This window comes from Sphaerodactylus townsendi, linkage group LG07, assembly GCF_021028975.2.
Source record: "Sphaerodactylus townsendi isolate TG3544 linkage group LG07, MPM_Stown_v2.3, whole genome shotgun sequence".
Classification (NCBI taxonomy): domain Eukaryota; kingdom Metazoa; phylum Chordata; class Lepidosauria; order Squamata; family Sphaerodactylidae; genus Sphaerodactylus; species Sphaerodactylus townsendi.
This window is the reverse complement of record NC_059431.1, coordinates 7,896,126-7,918,595: the sequence shown is the minus strand read 5'-3', so window position 1 is coordinate 7,918,595 and position 22,470 is coordinate 7,896,126. Positions and strand designations below refer to the sequence as shown.

General features: G+C 45.9%; 1 protein-coding gene across 2 annotated transcripts in view; it reads right to left on the bottom strand.

Moving 5' to 3' along the window:
- PIK3C3 (phosphatidylinositol 3-kinase catalytic subunit type 3) overlaps nt 1–22,470 on the bottom strand; it is a 115,860-nt gene that overhangs the window by 52,477 nt on the left and 40,913 nt on the right. For both annotated transcript variants that reach the window (XM_048504122.1, XM_048504123.1), the window contains exons 16-21: nt 21,528–21,659; nt 13,572–13,700; nt 11,847–11,916; nt 11,246–11,310; nt 9,341–9,425; nt 8,454–8,528 (exon numbers count right to left, since the gene is read on the bottom strand). In XM_048504122.1, coding sequence (XP_048360079.1) covers nt 8,454–8,528; nt 9,341–9,425; nt 11,246–11,310; nt 11,847–11,916; nt 13,572–13,700; nt 21,528–21,659 — 556 coding nt within the window. The remainder of the gene's footprint in view (nt 1–8,453; nt 8,529–9,340; nt 9,426–11,245; nt 11,311–11,846; nt 11,917–13,571; nt 13,701–21,527; nt 21,660–22,470) is intronic.

Genomic DNA, 22,470 nt, shown 5'->3' with positions numbered 1-22,470 from the left:
TCTTCTCCAGGTTCCAATTTACAGGGAAAGGGTTTGGAAAAGGCCACCCGGAATGCCTCCAAGCTATTTGTCCCTGTCAGTTTAATCAACTGCTTCCTTCCCAGGAAGGCTGCTCTTCCGAGCATTTCTTGTTTCGGATTTGTCAGAATCAACAGACCTGACAATGCTTGGGAGGGGGGAAAAATACAGCTAAAATAGATAAATAAAGGACTGAAAAATGGCAAAAAAGGCGGGGTTTTTTTTTTAATAAATAATACAAGATAGAGCCAGAGGGCAGCCATGTTGGTTTGCAACAGAATCAGAGGTGGGATCCAAACAGTTCTCATCACTTCTCTAGAAGTGGTTACTAATTTTTTTCTGAGTGCCGAGAAGGGGTTACTAAAGCAACCTCCCTGCCCAATAGGTTGCCGAGTGCCAGTAGCACCTTAGAGAGAAGTAAGATTTTTGAGTCTACACTTTTGAGAGTCAAGAATTTTGGGATATGAGCTTTTGAGAGTGAAGATATTCAGGGCATAAACTTCCAAGAGTCACAATTTTGTAGGGGTGGGTGGGGTGGGTTAAGCTTTCAAGAGTCAAGATGTTTTCAAAAGCCAAAACTTGAGTATAAGCTTTTGAGAGCCAAAATTATTAAACATTTAAAGATGGCGCCCGGAGGAGTTCGTTTACACGGAGTTCTGTTTTTTTTCCCCTTTTTCAAACCTCTTAAAAACTTTTACACTTAGTAAACATGGTTAAACTGGAAGAACTACTTTAGTTCATCTAACCAGTGGTGGGATCCAAAAATTTTAGTAACAGGTTCCCATGGTGGTGGGGTTCAAACAGGGGTAGCGCCAATGGGGCTGGGTGGGGAGCGACGGGGGTGGGGGCAGGCATTCCGGGGGCGGGGCATTAATAATGTCTCTGTTACTGTAAAAAACTCTTACTGTAAAAAATGGTTCCTAATTTCCAGCTGGTCTCTTTCTATCCATACTTTAAACTCATTATAGCAAGTCCTATCGTTTACTGCCGACAGAAACAACTAAAGAGTCCCCTGGACCCAACAGTAGTTAACGGGTCCCTCCTCTTACTAGCCGGCAAGCTCCGGGCTACGAGAAAGAAGAAGAGAGGGGGAGGCGAGGGTGTGGAGACGGAAAAGCGGACCCAATCAGTAACCCCCTCTCGGAATACACAAATAATTAGTGACCCACTCTCGGGAACTGGTGAGAACCTGCTGGATCCCACCTCTGCTTCTAATAGATGGTCATCCAGCCTCTGTTTTAAAACCTCCAAAGAAGGTGACCCTGGCCTGAAAAATGTCTGACTGGCCTGACCCCTTTTCTTTTCATTTTCTGCCCCGGCCCCTACCTGGTGGAACAGTCTATCTAGCAAGATTTTATTTTTTTTTAACACGGATCGTATTTTAAATGTGGGAAGCCGCCCAGTGGTGGGATCCAAAAATTTCAGTAACAGGTTCTCATGGTGGTGGGATTCAAACTGTGGCGTAGCGCCAATGGGGCTGGGCGGGGCATGATGGGGCGTGGCCAGGCATTCCGGAGAGGGGCATTCCTGGGCAGGGCTGTGGCAAGGACGCAGCCGCTGCGCCGGTCCTTGGGCGGGAAACAAATGCACGCAGGCGCAGGCTGCCACGCACGCCGGTGCGCCTCCTGCTAGACTGCTTCAAGTTCTCCACGCTGCTGCTGAGAGGAGGGGCGTAACTAAGGCAAAAAATCACATGGCAAAATCACCAATTAGTAACCCCCTCTCGGCACACACACATAATTAATAACCCCCTCTCGGGAACTGGTGAGAACCTGCTGGATCCATACTCTGATTCCTAACTCTTGTGGTGGTGATATTTGTGCAGAATGATGTTTTACAGCATGCATAAGACCAACATGTCTCAGCTCCCCTTTGCTGGAGGAAACAGTTGCTGGGCGGCTCCCGGAGGATGCCGGCGTTTCAAGCTAATAGCGGGCATCAATTCTGGCTTGCGCAGAGATTGGTTTCAGCAGCCTGGTCGGCGGGGGGCTGGTGGCAGGAGCCCCCCTAGTAGACTAAACAGCGGGGGACCAGTGACAAGGGTCCTTCTGTGGCGACCGGTGCGGCTTCTGCAAGGAGCCGGTGACGGCAATGGTGGCCCCTTTGGTGAGTCGCATAAGGGAGAGTCGGTGGCAGAGACTTCCCTGCAGCAGCAAGTGCAAGATGTACCACAGTGACAAGTTCACGTACAGCAAGCTGGTGGTAAGAACACCCTGCGAAACTGGGTAGTAAAGAGCCACGCAGTGAGGAACCAGTGGCAGAGGTTTCCTCGCAATGGCAGATTAAGCATAAGCATTTTATTGTCGTTGTGCACGCACAACGAAATGTACAGCAGCATTCCTCGATGCACACAATTTCAGACTCATACCCCATCCTCACTGTCCCCTTCCTCCACCCATCCCTACACAGCCCCAAACACATCGACACGAAGCCGCGGAGTTCAGCATAGCCACAGCTCCAGAGTAGAAGCTGTCTCTAAGCCTCTTGGTCCTAGTTTTGATAGACCTGTTTTGCAAAATGCTGCCGGATGGTGACGGTTCCGAAGTGTGTAACGGACGGCAGGATGACGGGTCTCTGCAGAATGTTTTACTTGCGGAAGCTTTCTTTAGGAAGCGGGAATTATAGAGTTCTTCCAAGGAGGGGAGAGGGCAGCCGATAATCCTCTGTGCAGGAGTGATCCCCCTTTGGAGCGCCTTCGTATCCGCCACTGTGCAACTGGAGAACCATACACAGATGCTAGTAGGTTAAGACACTCTCTATAGCACAGCGGTAAAAGGACACCAGGAGTTTTCCGTTCAGTTGTTGTTTCCTGAAAAGTCTCAGATAATTTACCACGTGCTTTGCTGGAGCCTTTACCTTAACCACCTTGTGACAGTCTCTATACGCTAGGTCAAGTCTCTTTAAATCCTGGCGCCAGCGGAAATTTAAATTTAGATTGCGACTAGGACTGCCAAAAATGGAGGACGCGAACATTTTCGAACTGGCTGCCTAAGACCAAGGAACAATGGTGAACCTTTGGACTGGCTGTGTCTGTGATTTCCAACCGTTCTTTGGAACTCTCCTACACTGGAGTGACGGAGGCTTAGAAGCATGGCAGGTTTGGAAGCATGGCAGAAGCTACAGGGATAGCCTGCACCCATTATCCTTGTCCCACGCCAGCAGAAGATTCCTTTGTGCCAAAGGACAGGGTCACAATTGGTTTTTACTAGGATCTGTGGATCCTAACCCCAAATAAGGTAGCTTTTCTTGGCATGTGCCTCAGCCAGAGTCAACTCTTGCCAGTGGGGTTTCGGCTCCAAATGTTCTCGGGCCAACAAGAGAAAGGAGACTTAAATGTCAGAGGTCTCTCCGGTTTGTTTTTTGAGACTGCAGACAAGACCGCGTTGCTCTTCTGCAATCGGCGAAGAGAGAGCTCAGCCGGAATTATTGTGGGCAGACTCTGCCCCCTGCAGGACTCTTTGGGATTTTCCAGTGAAAAGCTGGAATGGGGAAGGAAACAGAATCGCTCACACACACACAGCAGCCTTATGAAACCATCAGGCCATCAGGTTCCGGGTTGTCTGCTCGGACTGGGAGCTGCTCTCCAGGGTCCAGGTGAAGTTCTTCCACATCGCCGACCGCCTGGTCCTTTTTAACTGGAGATGACAGAGAGCAAATCTGGGACCTTCTGCGTGCAAAACGTATGCTCCTCCAGTATGGTGTAGTGGTGGATTCTAATCTGGAGAACCGGGTTTGATTCCCTACTCCTCCAACTGAGTGGCAAAGGCTTATCTGGTGAACCAGATGTGTTTCCACACTCTTACCTTCCTGCTGGGTGACCTTGGACGAGTCACCGTTCTTCTGGACTCTCCTACACTGGAGTGGTGGAGGCTTATCTGGTGAACCAGATGTGTTTCCACACTCCTACATTCCTGCTGGGTGACCTTGGACAAGTCACCGTTCCTCGGAACTCTCCTCCACTAGAGTGGCGGAGGCTTGTCTGGCGAACCAGATGTGTTTCCGTACTCCTACATTCCTGCTGAGTGACCTTGGACGAGACACCGTTCTTCGGAACTTTCCTCCACTGGAGTGGTGGAGGCTTATCTGGTGAACCAGATGTGTTTCCACACTCCTACATTCCTGCTGGGTGACCTTGGACAAGTCACCGTTCTTCGGAACTCTCCTCCACTGGAGTGGCGGAGGCTTGTCTGGTGAACCAGATGTGTTTCCGCACTCCTACATGCTTGCTGGGTGACCTTGGGCTAGTCACAGTTCTTCGGAACTCTCTCAGCCCCCCCTACTTCACAAGGTGTCTGTTGTGGGGAGAGGAAGGGAAAGGAGCTTGTAAGCCACCTTGTGTCTCTTTACAGGAGAGAAAGGGGGGATATAAATCCAAAATAGCATGCATATGATAGAAATGAGTAAGCATAAAGTTTGCTTGTTTATTAAATTTATAACCTGCCTATATGCAAAAGCTCTAGGCAGCTACGACATAGTTGAAGAGCTGGTCACAGCTGGTTCCCAAATCTTGCAAGCATTTGTAGCGACAACCTGGTAGTTGCTAAGCTCTGCTTCATACACAGATGATATTTCCATCAATTGAGGTGCAGTGGTTGAGAGCTGTATGCCTCCACATTAGAATATAGTCCCGAACGAATATGAGAATTATCATTCATTTTTTACATGCTGCCTTTGTCAAACCCATTATTTTGTGCATCATTGAACCTGGTGCATTGATACAAGAGCATTTATGCCAAAATGTATTTCTACTTTCCAGCTTTCTAATGGATGAGGGGAGCAGGGCTAGATAGGCATTGGGACCCAGAAGAGAAGAGGAAGAAGGGTTTGGATTTATATCCCCCCTTTCTCTTCTGTAAGGAGACTCAAAGGGGCTGACAATCTCCTTTCCCTTCCCCCCTCCCCAACAACAAACACCCTGTGAGGTGGGGTGAAAGGAGACTGAGAGAGCGAAGAGCTGTGTGACTCATGGGCACTGTGAATCCTGGCGTATGTTGGAGTCAGGAATTGGGGATCCAGCAGGTTCTCACCAGTTCCCAAGAGTGGGTTACTAATTATTGGCTGTGTTTGCCCGAGAGGAGTTAGTTACTAAGTGGGTCTGCTTTTCAGGAATTAGAAATTCCATTTGTTTCCTATGCTGTGGCTAGTTAGCGAAGGTAGAAAATGGAGATGTAATTCTCCCTGTTAGGCTGTTTTTTAGAAATATGAGTAAAGTTCCTTGTTTTAAAAAGGAAAATATCGCTTTTTTTGATTTCTAGAAACAAAAATTAAGTATCGGAAAGTATTAAGTATTTGACAGGGCAGTCAATTAGAGGAGAAGTAACCGTACATACTTGCGTGTATAAGTCCGAATTCAGCATATAAGTCCGAAAGAGCACCTAATTTTACCACAAAAACTGGGAAAACTTATTGACCTCATTATAAGATTGAGGAGTGGGAAATGCAGCAGCTGCTGAGGTAAATTTTAAAAAAATAAAAATAGATACCAACAAAATTACATCAATAGAGGCATCAGTAGGTTCAAATGTTTTTGAAAATTTATTTCAAAGAAAAACAGTAAACTGGCTCTGTAAGTGGAAAAGAGGGTCAACAAGAACAATATGGTATCAACAATAACTGTAAAAGTACAAAAACCTTAGCTCAACCAGCAACCAAGCTAAAACACAAGAGTTAAAATCCTTCAAAACTGGTTTCCTCCTCCTCATCTGTATGTCCAAATGTAACCCAACTTAGATTTTAAGAGTGATATTATCAGAAATGGAAAATCTACTATTAGCTTCCATTGTAAACAACGGGGGATGGGGACCCCCTTTGGGGGTCCTATAACTTTGGATCCCCTGACTCCAAAACTTCACCAAACCTGGCTGGTATTATAAAGAGACATTCTCCTGATGAGAGCTCAGCCAAGGTTTGGTAAAGAGTTTGGATTCAGAGGAGATCCCAAAGTTATGAACCCTCAAAAGGAAGTAGCTCCATTCATTTTACTAATAGGTCCCATTGAAAACAATGGGGAATGGGGGCACCTCCTTTGGGGGTCCATAACTTTGGACCCCCTGAACCAAACTTTACCAAACTTGGCTGGTATCATCAGGAGTGTCTCCTGAGGGTACCCTGAAAAACTGCACCCCCTGCTGACCGGCAAAGTAAAAACACAATTTTTTTAATGACCCGCATATAAGTCGAGAGGAGCTTTTTCAGCATTAAAAATGTGCTGAATAATTCGACTTATACATGAGTATATACGGTAGTTGTTTCTGTTTCTGCAGTAGATGATAGGACTTGCTATAATGAGTTTAAATTATGGACAGAAAGATACCAGCTGGAAATTAGGAACTTTTTTTTACAGTAACAGAGAATTTTTTTTACAGTAACAGAGAAATTATTAATGCCCCACCCCTGGAATGCCCCGCCCAGCCCCATTGTTTGAATCCCACCACCATGGGAACCTGTTACTAAAATTTTTGGATCCCACCACTGGTTGGAGTGTGCAAGCTAATCTGGTTCACCAGATAAGCCTCCGTAGCTCAAGTGGCAGAGCGGGGAATCAAACCCGGTTCTCCAGAGTAGAGTGCACCTGCTCTTAACCACTACACCATGCAGGCAGAGCATTCTACAACAAAGCTTTGTACTGTGGTGGAGGAATATACAATCTGCTATCATCTTTGTGTGGAACAAAGTATGCACCAGGAATTCCAACCAAGTTTTCAAAAGCGCAAAGTACTGAGGAGTTGGCGGCTGCGAAAAGAGGAGGGAGCTGGAATGGCAAATAGACCTCCTAAAACAAATGGATTAACGCTCACGTTGTTTCCAAAAGTCCTAATTGTGTTGCTTATAAAATAATACAGCTCGCTGGCGTTTGGCAGACTATCACAAAGCAATCTGAAGATCTGTTAATTATATGCCGTGTGTCTCTCTTTTTAAAAAGTCTTTCGACAGATTTAGTAGCTATTATACCCTTGACTGCGTTCCAAATAGAGAGCGGTTTTTTTTAAAGAAACAAAAAACATTTATTAGTACTAGTTAATTAGATTGATATTGGCCATAATCTCTTCGATACTGAACAAAGAGATGTTTTCCTTTCTTTTGGAATCCTCCGCGAGGGTGTTAATCAGACCTTAATTGAGTTCGCTGCTGCCCTATAAATAGAGGCTCGGATCCTGCAGATCTATCCTGAGAATGGCAATGCTTTTACTCTAGTGCAAGAAGAGCACCCGTAGAACAGCTTCATGGGATCCGATCCACAGACCCATCTTTCGATAGTCCAGTCCTACACCCCCTGTAGAAATGGTCAGCTGGCATCTGGTTCCCTGAGATCTTGGTCGGGGTAAGTACTGTCCAGTTTCCTGTTGTTTCAGTTTCTATTTATTTAGAAGAAGAAGAAGAAGAAGAAGAAGAAGAAGAAGAAGAAGAAGAAGAAGAAGAAGAAGAAGAAGAAGAAGAAGAAGAAGAAGAAGAAGAAGAAGAAGAAGAAGAAGAAGAAGAAGAGGAGGAGGAGGAGGAGGAGGAGGAGTTGGAGGAGTTGGAGGAGTTTGGATTTATATCCCCCCTCTCTCTCCTGCAGGAGACTCAAAAGGGGCTGACAATCTCCTTGCCCTTCCCCCCTCACAACAAACACCCTGTGAGGTAGGTGGGGCTGAGAGAGCTCAGAAGAGCTGTGACTAGCCCAAGGTCACCCAGCTGGCGTGTGTGGGAGTGCCCAGGCTAATCTGAATTCCCCAGATAAGCCTCCACAGCTCAGGTGGCAGAGCTGGGAATCAAACCCGGCTCCTCCAGATTAGATACACTCTTAACCTCCTATACCACTGCTGCTCCTCACTTTTTACTACAGTCTTAGGGTGGGTTACAATAAAAACCACACAACAGTAAAATCCCAACAGTGAAAATCCCACAATAGTAAAATCACAATTAAACCCCATCCTAAAAAACCCCAAAACAATCTGGAATCTCCTGCACCCACAAACAAAAAAGGAAGGGGGTACGGGTACCTTGGAGTGGGGGGGACGCTTTCCCAGCAGGGGGAGTCAGCCATACACCTGGATGAAAAGGACGGTCTTTGCCAGGTGCCCAAACCCCAAGAGAGTAGACATCTGGGAAACCTCTGGAGGGATGGCATTCCACAGTGTAGGGGCCACTGTAGAGAAGGCCCTCTGAACTGCCCCACCCTCCTTACCTCTGAAGAGGGTGGGACAGTCAAGTGGTCCTTCCCCTCCAATCTCAGCACCGGGGCAGGAGTATAGGGGTGGATGTTTCCCTTCAGGTACCCAGGACTAAAAACAGCAACCCCGTAGGGCTTTATAAATTATGAGAATTCTTTCACAACACAACAGGCCGTAGCAGCAAACGGTTTGATGAAATCTCTAGTACGGAAAGGGCAAGGTGCAAAGAAGGACCTTTATCTCATGACAAAATACATGCAAATAAGATGACAGACACGTTACCTGTTTTGGTGAGCAAAAGGTTATCCAAATGTCGGTCTCCCACGCCGAGAATGTACGTTATCACACAATATCCAGCTGGAAAGAAATGCAAATCATCGTCAGCAACCAAGATGGCTTCCCCAGGAAATCCCACGAAATGCCACAAGACACCTAGATTTTATTTGCTAACTAGGGGAAAGGGCTTGTGGCAAAATTGTAGAGCTTTTTCCTAGGATACAGAAGATTATGGGTTTAATTTCCAGCATCTCCAGTTCAAAGGAACAACAGCCTGTAGGATCAGACCAGAGTCCATCTAGTCCAGCACTCTGCTACTCGCAGTGGCCCACCAGGTGCCTTTGGGGGCTCACATGCAGGAGGTGAAAGCAATGGCCTTCCGCTGCTGCTGCTCCTGAGCACCTGGTCTGCTAAGGCAGTTGCAATCTCAAATCAAGGAGGATCAAGATTGGTAGCCATAGATCGACTTCTCCTCCAAGCCCTTTTTAAAGCGAAGGAAGGAAGGAAGGAAGGAAGGAAGGAAGGAAGGAAGGAAGGAAGGCAGGAAGGAAGGGAGGGAAAGAGAAAGGAAGAAAGGCAGGAAGGAAGGGAAGGAAGGAGGAAGGAAGGAAGGAAGGAAGGAAGGAAGGAAGGAAGGAAGGAAGGAAGGAAGGAAGGAAGGAAGGAAGGAAGGAAGGAAGGAACATAAGAACGAGCCTGCTGGATCAGACCAGAGTCCATCTAGTCCAGCTCTCTGCTACTCGCAGTGGCCCACCAGGTGCCTTTGGGAGCTCACTTGGCTGGTGCACAGTGAGCATGCATGCACTTCTAAGGACTGATCCATATCATGCAGAGGGCATTAGCCCGGAGAGGACCAATGGGCCTGAAATACATAACCCTGAGCAAGAACTTACCACAGCTCTTGACATACGTGTCCATCACCTCTGCGCTTATCCCGTGGGGCCCAGTTTCACTCGGAGCATGCTTTCGGAAGAAGTTCTGGAGGGGAAAAGAACAGAGAACATTGGGGTGTTTATTTCTTTCCTCCACAAAACACCATGACAATCAGTGACGTAGGTATAGATTTTTATGGGGGTGGGGGGTGGGGGCTGTTAAGCTAGCAGCAGCAAATTTTCAGGGTATCTTTGGGAGACTCTCCTGATGATACCACCCAGGTTTGGTGAAGTTTGGTTCGGGGGGTCCAAAATTATGGACTCTCAAAAGTGTAGCCCACATCTCCTATTAGCTTCCATTGGAAACAATGAGGGATGGGGCACCCCTTTTGGAGGTCCATAACTTTGGACCCCCTGGACCAACCTTCACCAAACCGGGGTGGTATCAGCAGCAGACTATCCTAGGTTTAGTGAAGTTTGATTCAGGGGGTCCAAAGATATGGACCCTCAAATGGGTAGACCCATCTACAATTAGCTCCCATTGGAAACAATGAGGGATGGGGCACCCCTTTTGGGGGTCCATAACTTTGGACCCCCTGAACCAAACTTCACCAAACTTGGCTGGTATCATCAGGAGTGTCACCAGACGATAGCCTGAAATTTTGGTGCCGCTAGCCTAAAAACTAAGCCCCCTGCAGGCCAGAAACAAAAAAACACTTTAAAAATACAAAAACCCACAAACGGGGGGGGGGGGGGCGGAGCTTCGGACATGCAATGGGGGGGTCTGAACCCGAGAACCCCCCCCTTACCTACGTCCTTGATGACAATCGACAGGGCTGGTTGAAAAACTCCGCTTTCAGCCTTGGTGAAAATCTATTACTGTACACAATCTATTACCATACGCAATGAGCAAAAAATTTTCTCTCCAAGTATCAATCTTGCTACTTAGAAGGAAGACAAGGCCAAATGCAGAAACATCCCATTTTTAAAAAAAAACACAATCAAAGCAATTTAGATTTATTTATTTATTTCAGCGTTGACTGCGCCGCTTAGTTTACATCTGATGGCATTGTCTTAACCTCCGCAGAAGGAAAGATTTAAAATCACTTTTGCATTGCGGCACACTCAAGGGCCCCTCTTTCTCCTTGAAAGAATCCCACCAACCCCCACCCCCCGTCTGGTTGAACTTCAAACGCAGAGTTATTGCATAATTACAGAGAGTGTTAAATGCTTCCGAAGTAGATGTATTTCTTTCTGCGTCGGGGCAGCCACATTTAAATCGCATTAGCAATGCAAAGCGATTGTGGACGAAGGTAAGAGAAACAAATGGCAAATGTGCAGTCGTGTACTTTATTTGTGGGTGGGGGGAAGGAGGGAGGGAGGCGCGGGGTTATAATGAATTCCAACAAGGAATCGGCCTGGAAATATTAGTGAAAGGACGCCGGAGGAACGTTCCACATTATTTCCACATTATTGTAAATATGGTTATTTTCGATAGCATCCCACTTCCAGAAGCGGACATCAGCGTGCATCCCAAAAGTTTGCATTCTACACTCTTTGGGTCCCTATCGGGCAGAAAGGTGAGATTTAAATAAACAAAGTACCTACCATCTCAGCATCATCTATTCTGAAGGTCAGTGGACCACCTGGGCCTCAGGAGAGCTAAGCTGCTCCCCAACAAAACTGTCAGGTTGATTCCACATAGGCCAAAAACAGCAGTGTGGAAACGTTGTGAAAATGGTGTAAAAGGGTTTAAAACGCTGTAAAAGAGTTTATACTGTTTTCACACCGTTTTCACACCGCTGTTTTTAGCCCGTGCGGAATCAGCCACAGACACTTGGACTTGTGACAACATATAAACACGTGCTCTTGTGCCAAATCTCCTCCCACACCTGCCTCATAAGGTACCCCTGCCAAGACACATACCTGTATGCTTTCCTCAGTAGCAAGGACTTCTGCAACAGGGACGGACTGAATAAACTGCATGAAACCTGCAGAGATGGAGAAAGAGCCTCAAAATTAAAGAAGAAGAAGAAGAAGAAGAAGAAGAAGAAGAAGAAGAAGAAGAAGAAGAAGAAGAAGAAGAAGAAGAAGAAGAAGAAGAAGAAGAAGAGGAGGAGGAGGAGGAGGAGGAGGAGTTTGGATTTATACCCCACCTTTCTCTCCTGTAAGAAGACTCGAGGTGGCTTACAAGCTCCTTTCTCTTCCTCTGCCCACAACAGACACCTTGTGAGCGAGGTGGGGCTGAGAGAGTTCTGAGAGAACTGTGACTGGCCCAAGCTCACCCAGCAGGAACATAGGAGTGCAGAAACACATCTGGTTCACCAGATAAGCCTCTCCCCTCAGGTGGAGGAGTGGGGACTCAAACCCAGTTCTCAAGATTAGAAATCCACCTGCTCTTAACTAGAGAAAAGCAGAGAAAACACGCTATTTTGTGTCGTTTTCCTCGGCTGTGATCCGCTCCAAGCTGTCAGAAGGGGCAAGGGATAAATGTCTTAATAAGCACACAGAAACGGAGTCACCTTACCATGCTTCGTGCTGGTCGCCAAGACCTTGTACGGAGTTAGTTTCAAATCCAGATTTTCCTTGCGTAAGAGCTGCAGGCGAAACAGAAGGGTGACAAAAACAGAACAGGTAAGACAGTTTCACAAAGTCGTCCGGATTTTCTTAAGAGAACATGACAGCGACACCAAAAAGGGAAGCGGCGACAGTGTCACATGGATAGTTTATTATCTTCCTGCTTTTCAGGTTTGACAAGACCACACAGAACCTAGAGTACTGTGTTGAATTCTGGGCACCGCAATTTAAGAAGGATATTGACAAGCTGAAACATGTCCAGAGGAGGGCAACCAAAATGGTAAAAGGTCTGCAATCCATGCCCTATGAGGACAGACTTAGGGAGCTGGCGATGTTCAGTCTGAAGAATTGAAGGTTAAGGGGGGACATGACAGCTATGTTTAGATATTTGAAGGGATGTCATGTCAAAGAGGCAGCAAGCTTGTTTTCTGCTGCCTCAGAGACTAGGACACGGAGTAATGGATTCAGGGTGCAGAAAAAGAGATTCCACCTAAACATTAGGAAGAACTTTCTGACTGTCAGGGCTGTTGAACAGTGGAATTCACTGCCTCTGAGGGTGATGGAGTCACCTTCTTTGGAGATTTTTAAATAGAGGCTGGATGAACCTATGTCGGAAGTGCTTTGATTGTGTGTTCCTGCATGGCAGGGGGCTTGGACTTGATGGTCCTTGCAGTCTCTTCCAACTCTATGATTCTATGAAATTTGTGGTTCTCAAAGTGTACAGTCCTGCTTCCTGGGGGGGGGGGGGGGCGAGGTATTACCTGGAGGGTGCTTAAAGGCAAGGGGGTGACCAGGTGAGCTCTGTAGGTGGGTGCCTACATTTATGAATGATGAGGTTACGATACCATACTGACAAATGCAATTCCAAGATTCTGCCTCTAAATAGCGCAAAACCCCAGTGCAAACGATCCAGTTTTTCATGCCAGGCTTTGAAAAACTGATGTCGCTAGATCAAGTTCTTCAACTGTGCTGCATAAGTTTGACCAAAAGGTTTGAATTGCTTTAGGAACACACACACAATTCTTACTGTTTTGAATTGCATTGTTAGTATCTTCCTTAGTGTGTCATGCAAACTGCTATTTTGAATGATGTTTTCTACAGGGTTAGGGGAGGGGGTCCTGGGGATGATGTTATGGAACTAGGGGGGCGTGACTCACAAAAGTTTGCAAACCACTGCCCTAGAAGATGCTCAGGTTTCCGTCACTGGAGGTGAACTGCCCCTCCTGGCTGATTTATAGTGCAGGGAGCAGCAGTGGCGTAGGAGGTTAAGTGCTCGTGTATCTAATCTGGAGGAACCGGGTTTGAGTCCCAGCTCTGCCGCCTGAGCTGTGGAGGCTTATCTGGGGAATTCAGATTAGCCTGTACACTCCCACACATGCCAGCTGGGTGACCTTGGGCTAGTCACAGCTTCTTGGAGCTCTCTCAGCCCCACCCACCTCACAGGGTGTTTGTTGTGAGGGGGGAAGGGCAAGGAGATTGTAAGCCCCTTTGAGTCTCCTGCAGGAGATAAAGGGGGGATATAAATCCAAACTCTTCTTCTTCAATTCTATGCAACGTTACTCCAGTCTAAGCCCATTTAATTGAATGAGCTCAGACTGGAGTCACTCTCTTTAGGATTGCATCGTAAAGCTGTTTTAAGGTAAGTTACCAAACGGGCAAAATAGAAATCTGTCACCTTGTCCATGAGTGAAATGATCTGGAGAATGAGCTGATCTTGCCGCAAATCGTCCCCATGTTTAAATATGACCGGATATTTGCCCCCATCTTCTGTCTTGAAGAATAATTGGGCTGGCATGAGGGCGCTCTGGGGGTGTTGGAAAGAAAGAGAAAAGGACAACGTCACCTCTTGAGTTAAAAGCACCTGACATAGATTTGGCTGTGGAAACTGCACTTGCCAGAGGGTCATGGATTTTGTCTGAAGCGTTGTGGAATCTTTGCAACATCATCTCAGGCTTAGCCCCCTTCCGCACATGCAGAGTAATGCACTTTCAATCCACTTTCAATGCACTTTGCAGTTGAGCGGAATAGCAAAATCAGTGGTGGGATCCAAAAATGTTAGTAACAGGTTCCCGTGGTGGTGGGATTCAAACAGTGGCGTAGCGCTAATGGGGATGGGCGGGGCACGACGGGGGCGTGGCCGGGCATTCCGGGGGTGGGGCATTAATAATGTCTCTGTTACTGTAAAATACTCTTACTGTAAAAAAAAAGTTCCTAATTTCCAGCTGGTATCTTTCTGTCCATAATTTAAACTCATGATAGCAAGTCCTATCGTCTACTGCCAACAGAAACAACTACTTCTCCTCTAATTGACGGCCTGTCAAATACTTCATACTTTCAAATACTTAATTTTGTTTCTAAAAATCAAAAGAAGGATACTTTCCTTAAACAAGGAACTCTACCATATTACTAAAACATGCTTTTAAAACAGCCCAACAGGGAGAATTTATCCCATTTTCTACCTTCACTAACCAGCCACATAGGAAACAACAGGACTTTATGATTTTTGGACCGAATGGAATTTCTAATGGAAAAGCAGACCCAATTAGTGACCCCCTCTCGGCACACACAAATAATTAGTAACCCACTCTCGGGAACTGGTGAGAACCTGCTGGATCCCACCTCTGAGCAAAATCCACTTGCAAACAACTGTGAAAGTGGATTGAAAGTGCATTATTCTGCATGTGCGGAACGGGCCTGAGAGTTCCATATTAAAAGCAGCACTAAGATTAAGCAATTCTTCTTAAAGAAATAAAAAAATATACAATCTTTTTTGCCCGCATCCATAAAAAAAAATTCTGAAATTCATTATATCCACGTATCTCTACTGAGTCAATACTGACAGCGTAACGATCTTATTATAGCAAAGGTTTCATTATCCGGCACTTGGTTCTCCAGAATGCCCAGTTAACCAGTAACGCCCAGAAGGCAAGCTCTTTCCCATCAGCCAACAAGCTTCAACTCCTTTGAGCACACGCGCCCCTCACAACTACGTAGCTGCGCATGTGCAACACACAAAAGAAAAGAAAAGAAAAAGGGATTTCTCTGCAATAGCTTGGCAATAATGAACATGTTGCTGCAGATCTATATGGTAGTCGTACTCACACGGAAAAAAACATGCTTGGGGGGTCTCTGTACATTGTAGGGTGCTCACAGAATCTGCGCACAACGTGTTGGGTGACTTGCACATAATGGCTGGTGGGTGAATTAAGAACATAAGAACAAGCCAGAACATAAGAACTTGGCCAGGAAGAGCAGAGTGACCTGCTGGTGTTCATTTTGGAGGGCTTTTCTCAAAGCCACAGCTTTTAAAACAGTGTTATTTTAACAGGGGTTATCTCTTTTTCTCCTTATATGTCATGGAGAATCTGGAAGGTGGGGCTTAACAGGGGTTAACAGAGTTCATCTCTTGTTCCTCTTTGTCCTGAGAGGTGGGGCTTTTGTCCTAGAGGTGGGGCTTTAGTTCAGTCTCTGGAACCAGCGGCAATTTTAATTTAATTTTTTTGTTTTTTTAAAAAAAAATAAGGACATATTTGACAGATAGTACGTGCAGATAGCTCCAGGGGGGCAGTGACTAAAAGCTTAATATTTAAATATCTAAACAAATCAGATATGAAGGCAGAAAGCCAGCAGGGGGATGGGGGCTTTCCAGTGTTTTGCACTGAGTGTCACATGTATGACTATCTGCCACTAGGACAGAGAGTCGTGGGTGTGCCCTACGCTGCAATGAGCTCCCTGGCACTCAAGAGGAACGTGGTATGCGTTCTCTCTTAAAGAAGCTGTAAGGTGGCAACTTGAACCTGGGAGAAGCTGAAAGAGGCAGAGAGGGGAGGTGACGAGGCGAGGCTTTCAGGGGACCTAACAGCTCGAGGTCCCACCTCCCAACGTGACATCTCTTCAGATGTCATGGAGAATGAAAGCGCAGGGATGGAGGTGCCAGTCACTGAGGTGTGGGGAAGATGCTCCCGCTTAGATGGGAATCCCTTCCTTAACTGAAGGCGATCCAGCTATCCCTCCTCGCACTGAGGATACCCCTCGAGGGAGAGTGGGGGGCTCCCTGTAGTGGGTGATTCGATCATTAGCTAAATGTAGAAGTTGGGTTTGCTGAGAGGCGTGATGACCGCATGGTGACTCTGGGCTCTGCCTGAAGATGCTTGAAAGGTTGCGGATGTCAGCTTCGTGCTAGATAGGCTTTTAGACAGTGCTGGGGGTGGGAGTCAGCAGTTGTGGTCCCACATTGGCACCAAGCGACATTGGGAAATGTAGCCAGGAGGTTCCGGAAGCTAAATTTTAGGGCTGCTAGAAACAGGTTGGAAGTCCAGGACCCTCCAAGGTGGCATTTCTCCTCCAGAAATGCTACTCCGTTCCAGCACTTGCCAAGCAGAAGGCGAGGAGCTAGGCAAGCCCCGGAGGAGATACAGGGTCTCAATGCGTGGATGAGAAAGGTGGTGTAAGGCAGAGGGTTTCAGGATTTGTTCAGGAACTGGGGAACCTTTGGGGACAAGGTAGGCCTGTACAAGCGGGACCCGGGGCTTCATGCTCAACCAAAGAGGAACCAGGGCTGCTGGCGCTCAACATTAAAAAAAGGTGGCAGAAACAGCTTTCTAAACTGGATCACTGGGGAAAGCCGACTAAGGAGCTGAGGTGAATTTCGGGTTCGGAATACAGTATCTATAGGGGATGCAGACAGAGAGGGAGGTGGTTTTCTAAATCTAACCTGCCATACAAGCTGGTAGGAACATAGCAATGTGCATGTGACAAGGGATAGTATGTCTACAAAAAAAGACTTGAGGGTAAAGCACATAAAATCCCAGGGTTAAGGACAGAGAACAGGGTATACAGGTGTCTCTAAGTGCTAATAGTAGAAGCATTCTGGCCTAAAATGGGGGGAGCTAGGAGTACAGAGTTTTGAAGGAGGAGGACTTTTGATATAGTGGGCATTTTCACAAGAGACATGGTGGAATGAGGGAGAACCAGTGGGATGCTGTTATATGCACCAGGCTACAGGCTCTATAGGGAAGGATAGGGACAGGGCGCATTGGGGGGGTGGGAGTTGCCCTTTACATCAAAAGAGAGCATATGTATCACATAAAATAAAGACAATGCAAAAAGGGGGAGCTGGTTCCCCTACAGAATCACTCTGTGGATTATCAATACCAGGTGTGAAGGACAGTTTAATATTAGGAATATATTATAGATCCCCTGACCAAAAGTGCACAAGAGGATTCTGAGATGGGGAAAAAAGAGGGAATTAGAGAGGGCCAACAAAAACAAAAAATGCAGAGTGGTAATGGGTGATTTTAACTATCCCCATATAAACTGGAAAAAATGCATGTTCAGGTCATAGGTAAGGGAAAGAGCATTCCTGGATATGCTAAAAAATGACTGTGGCTTAAGAGCAGATGGTTGTGGGAACCAACCAGGGGAGAGGAGTGATCCTAGATTTAATTCTATATGTGGGACCCAGGACCTGAATTGCAGGAAGTCAGTAAGTTGTTTGAGCCAATAGGGAACAGCGACCACAATGCGTTGCTCAGATTCCAGGTATCTCCAGCATCTTAGCGAACAAGTGGCAAATCTACTAATGTAGATTACATTAAGCCTTCAAGAAAGGGAAATTTCTCCAAAAGATGAGGGGGATGAGTGCTTAGGGAAGCTGGGAAAGGGAAAATCAAAGAGAGAGTCAAAACTGTCCAGGGATGCTTTGGAGGTTATTTTAAAAAGAAACACAGTAATAAAAGCTCAGCTGGAATGCAAGTTCACACAGGTTAGAAAAGGGCAGCACCCAGTCCAAAAAGAAAGCCACCATGGTTAACAAAGAGAGGTTGAGGAAATTACTCAGAAAAAAGAAAAATGTCTTTTAGAAAATGGAAGTCCAGTTTGGCTGGATGAAAGAATTAATGAGAGGGGAAACACAAATGGTGGCAAAAGAGAAGCTAAGTTAGCTGTAAGGGGAGGCAAAAAAAGGATTATAGAGGAAATCGCATGGCTGCTGTAAACATCAAGACCAGCAAACAAACAGTTCTTCAAGTACATCAAAAAGCAAGGGAAGCCAGCAAGGAAGCCGGTAGGGCCCATTAGATGACAAAGGAACAAAGGGTGTGCTAAAAGATAGCAGGGAGATTGGCAGAGAAGCTGGAATGAATTCTTTGCATCTGTCTTCACCCAAGAGGAGGTGAGGAACATTCCTGCACCTGAACCAAGCTTCTTAGGAGGCGAATCCGAGGAACTAGCGAAGATAGTGATAGACAAGGAAGAAGTTCTGGCAGCCATTGATAAACTAAATGTTACCAAATCCCCTGGCCCAGATTGCATTCACCCAAGAGTTCTTAAAGAGCTCAAGCATGAAATTGCTGATCTTCTCACTTTAAAATGCAACTTATCCCTGAAATCAGGCTCCATCCCTGAAAGACTGGAAGATGGCCAATGTCACACCAATCTCTTTAAGAAAGGGATCTTAGGGGGGGGGACCCAGGAAATTACAAGGCCAGTCAGTTTGACATCTGTTCCTGAGTAAGTGTAGTAGAATCTATCATTAAAGATAAAATTATAAAACATGTAGAAAAAAGCAAGACCTGCTGAGAAAAGAGTCAGCATATATGGCTTTTGGCAGAGGCAAATCCTGTCTTACAAACTTACTAGAGTTCTTTGAGGGTGTAAACAGGCATGTGGACAGGGGTGAACCGGGTGGACATTAGTCTACTCTGGATTTCCAAAAAAGGCTTTTGACAAAGTTTCCACTCACCAGAGACTGTTGAGAAAACTCAGCAAATGAAGGGAGAATAAAGAGGGGAAGTCCTCCTATGGGATTAAAAAACTGGTTGAGAAACGAGGGAAACAAAGAGTGGGTGTAAAATGGGGAAGTTCTCACAATGGAGAGATGTCGGGAGTGGTGTCCCCCAGAGGATCCCGTGTGGGACCAGTGCTCTTTAACCTATTCATAAAATGACCTGGAAGTAGGGGGGTGGGTAAGCGTGGTGGTGGCCAAGATTTGCAGATGATACCAAATTCATGTAGGGTGGTGCAGGAACCAATAAAGGATTCGCGAAGAGCTCCAAAGCCGACCTTGTGACTACTAGGATTAGGTGAGTGGGCTCCAGAAATGGCAAATGCAGTTCAATGTAGCAAAAGCCGTAGAAGTGATGCACATAGGGGCAAAAAATCCAAACTTCACATACATCGCTACAGTGGGTCCAGGTGCTATCAGTCACAGACCAGGAAAGGGATTTAGGCGTCTTAGCTTGAGTAGTTCCAGCTGGGAATGTCAACTCAATGGGCATTGGCAGCTGTAAAAAAAAGAGCAAACTCTATGCTGGGGGATCATTAGAAAAAGGAATTGATAATAAAACTACAAAGAATTGTCATGCCCATATATATAAAGCAGTGAGATAGCGACCGCGACTTGGAGTAACTGTGTCCAGTTCTGGTCGCCGCATCTCAAAAAGTTTTCGATATTGAGGATGATAGAAAAAAGAAGGTGCAGAGAAAGGGGCAAACAAGGATGATTGAGGGACTGGAGCAACCTTCTTCCTATGAGGAGAGGAGGCTGCAGCGTTTGGGACTCTTTAGTTTGGAGAGGAGGCTGGCTGAGGGGATATGATTGGAAGTCTACACAAAATTATGCATAGGGTAGAAATGTTGACAGAGAGAAATTTTTCTCTCTTTCTCACAATCACTAAGAACCAGGGGGGCATTCATTGTAAGAAATGCTTTGGGGGAAGAAATTGGGACTAATAAAAGGAAACACTTCTTCACGCAACGTGTGATTGGTGTTTGGAATATGCTGCCACAGGAGGTGGTGATGGCCACTCACCTGGATAGCTTTAAAAAGGGCTTGGACAGATTTATGGAGGAGAAGTCGATTTATGGCTACCAATCTTGATCCTCTTTGATCTGAGATTACCGTGTTTAACAGGAACCAGAGTGATCCGGAGCAACAGCCACAGAAGGCCATTAGCGTTTCACATCACACTACATGTGAGGTCTCCCAAAAAAAAAGGCACCCTGGTGGGCCATCAGGTAGTAGCAGAGAGCTGAGACTAAGATGGACTTTGGTCTGAGTCCAGCTGTGGCTTGTTCTTATGTTCTTATGTTCTTAAGCCAGCTGGATCAGACCAGAGTCCATCTAGTCCAGCACTCTGCTACTCGCAGTGGCCCACCAGGTGCCTTTGGGAGCTCACATGCAGGAGGTGAAAGCAAGGACCTTCTACTGCTGCTGTTGCTCCCGAACACCTGGTCTGTTAAGGCATTTGCAATCTGAGATCAAAGAGGATCAAGATTGGTAGCCATAGATCGACTTCTCCTCCATAAATCTGTCCATAAATCTCCTTTCTCTTCCCCCTCACAATAAGCACCCTGTGAGGTAGGTGGGGCTGAGAGAGTTCGGAGAGAACTGTGATTAGCTCAAGGCCACCCAGCAGGTTTCGTGTGGAAACAAACATGGTTCACCAGATAAGCCTCTGCCACTCAGGTGGAGGAGTGGGGAAATCAAACCCGGTTCTCCAGATTAGAATCCATCTGCTCTTAACCACCACACCATGAAGGAGAGAACACACCCAGAAGACTGATGGCCTGTCTAGGCCAGTGTCTTGTTACTGTTTCCTTTTGTCTGTTGCAACAGAGGAGGGGTAGGGGTGGACTGGACAACATCAATGAGGCCGATAAATACATTTGCAGGCAGCCATTGATTTTCTTCCTGTCCGTTTTATGAGGGACAAATTGCTGGCTAAGCAAATTAGGACTGTTCAGAAAGGGCATTTTATATTGGGTCGCCTTCTTTGCTGAGCTCATTAGGGTGGACAGCTAATTGCTTTAGCATTATCTTTCCTTTAATGGTTTTTAAACGTTTCTGGGCGGCCGCAGAGTTTTGTCCCTCTTTCCGTTCGTTTTTAATATTCTACAGGCTGAGTTCACGTGTCACTGCGCATAACGGTGCTATAGCAATCGTTGTCGAGCGGATTGGCTTGTCTGTAGAGGAAAACAGAGTTAACTCTGTCGCCCAACAGTGACATGATATTAGTGATGCGTGAATGCAAGTATGGCTTGTTCTTATGTTCTTATGAGATTGTAACCCCCCATGAATCTCCCTACAGGAGAGAAAGGGGGGATATAAATCCAAACTCTTTATTATTGTTATTGTTATTATTATTATATTGACACAAAAACAGTTATACACATCACACGTCGGACACTTCCCAAGCAACTAGGACTGTGTGATGTATCGACGAATAATGCGTGTAGAGCCGAGTAGGGTGGCCTTTTGCAGCTGACATATGGTGATTTTGTCAGCGCCGATTATTTTAAAATTATTATTATTATTATTATTATTATTATTATTATTATTATTATTATTATTATTATTATTATTATTATTATTATTATTATTATTATTATTATTTGGCTGATGGGATAGCCAAGAGGACCTCTCTCTGTGATCTTCAAAACCGGGCAGGTTTTTTGTCAGGTTTTCTGACCCAAAAAAAAAAAATCCCCTTTCACTAAAGAAAAACATTATACAGGTCCACAAAAATCGATCAACTCAAATACCAGCAAGTTAGAACAAGTCACACCAAAGTCTTCAAAAGCATCGAACCCACATACAACACGGTACAGGATACAGCGACTTGCCGTTTACCTTGAACAGCGTGGCTTTCTCTGGGATTATTCCTTTAATCTTCACCTGAGGCTCCAGCGGTAGCGGAATAAGCTCCATGTCTGCTAAATTCACCTTTTCATTGTCGGCCAGCAATGCCTGAAGCCGTTCATTCTATAAAGGAAGAAAGACAGTTCATTCATAGTGTTTACATGCAAACCATTTTAAAAAATATATCATTTTTGGGAGGCAGAAGGCCTCGAATGTAGAAGATGGAGAAGAAGGAAGAGGAGGAGAAGAGTTGGATTTATATCCCCCCTTTCTCTCCTGAAGCTCAAAGGGGCTTACAATCTCCTTTCCCTCCCCCCCCCCACAACAAACACCCTGTGAAGCAGGTGGGGCTGAGACAGCTCCAAAGAACTGTGACAAGCCCAGGGTCACTCATCTGGCATGTGTTGGAGTGCACAAGTTAATCTGGTTCACCAGATAAGCCTCCACAATTCAAGTGGCAGAGCGGGGAATCAGTTCTCCAGAAAGGAGTGTACCTGCTCTTAATCACTACATCATGACACAAGGACAACTTGTTTGTCTCAATAATGGAGGAAACACAATTCACACATGCCTACCGTGTTTCCCCCAAAATAAGACAGTGTCTTATATTAATTTTTGCTCCCAAAAATGCGCTATGTCTTATTTTCAGGGGATGTCTTATTTTTTCTGTGTTCTGTTCGTCGGGCATGCTTCCAAACAAAAACTTTGCTACGTCTTACTTTCGGGGGATGCCTTATATTTTGCACTTCAGCAAAACCTCTACTACGTCTTATTTTCAGGGTATGTGTCTTATATCTAGGAAACAGGGTATAAAAAAAAACAGGAGCAGCTTAGAGTATGTAGGGAGGTTAAGAGCACAAATGGTATCTAATCTGGAGGAACCAGGTTTGATTCACTGCTCTGCCGCCTGAGCTGTGGAGGCTTATCTGGGGAA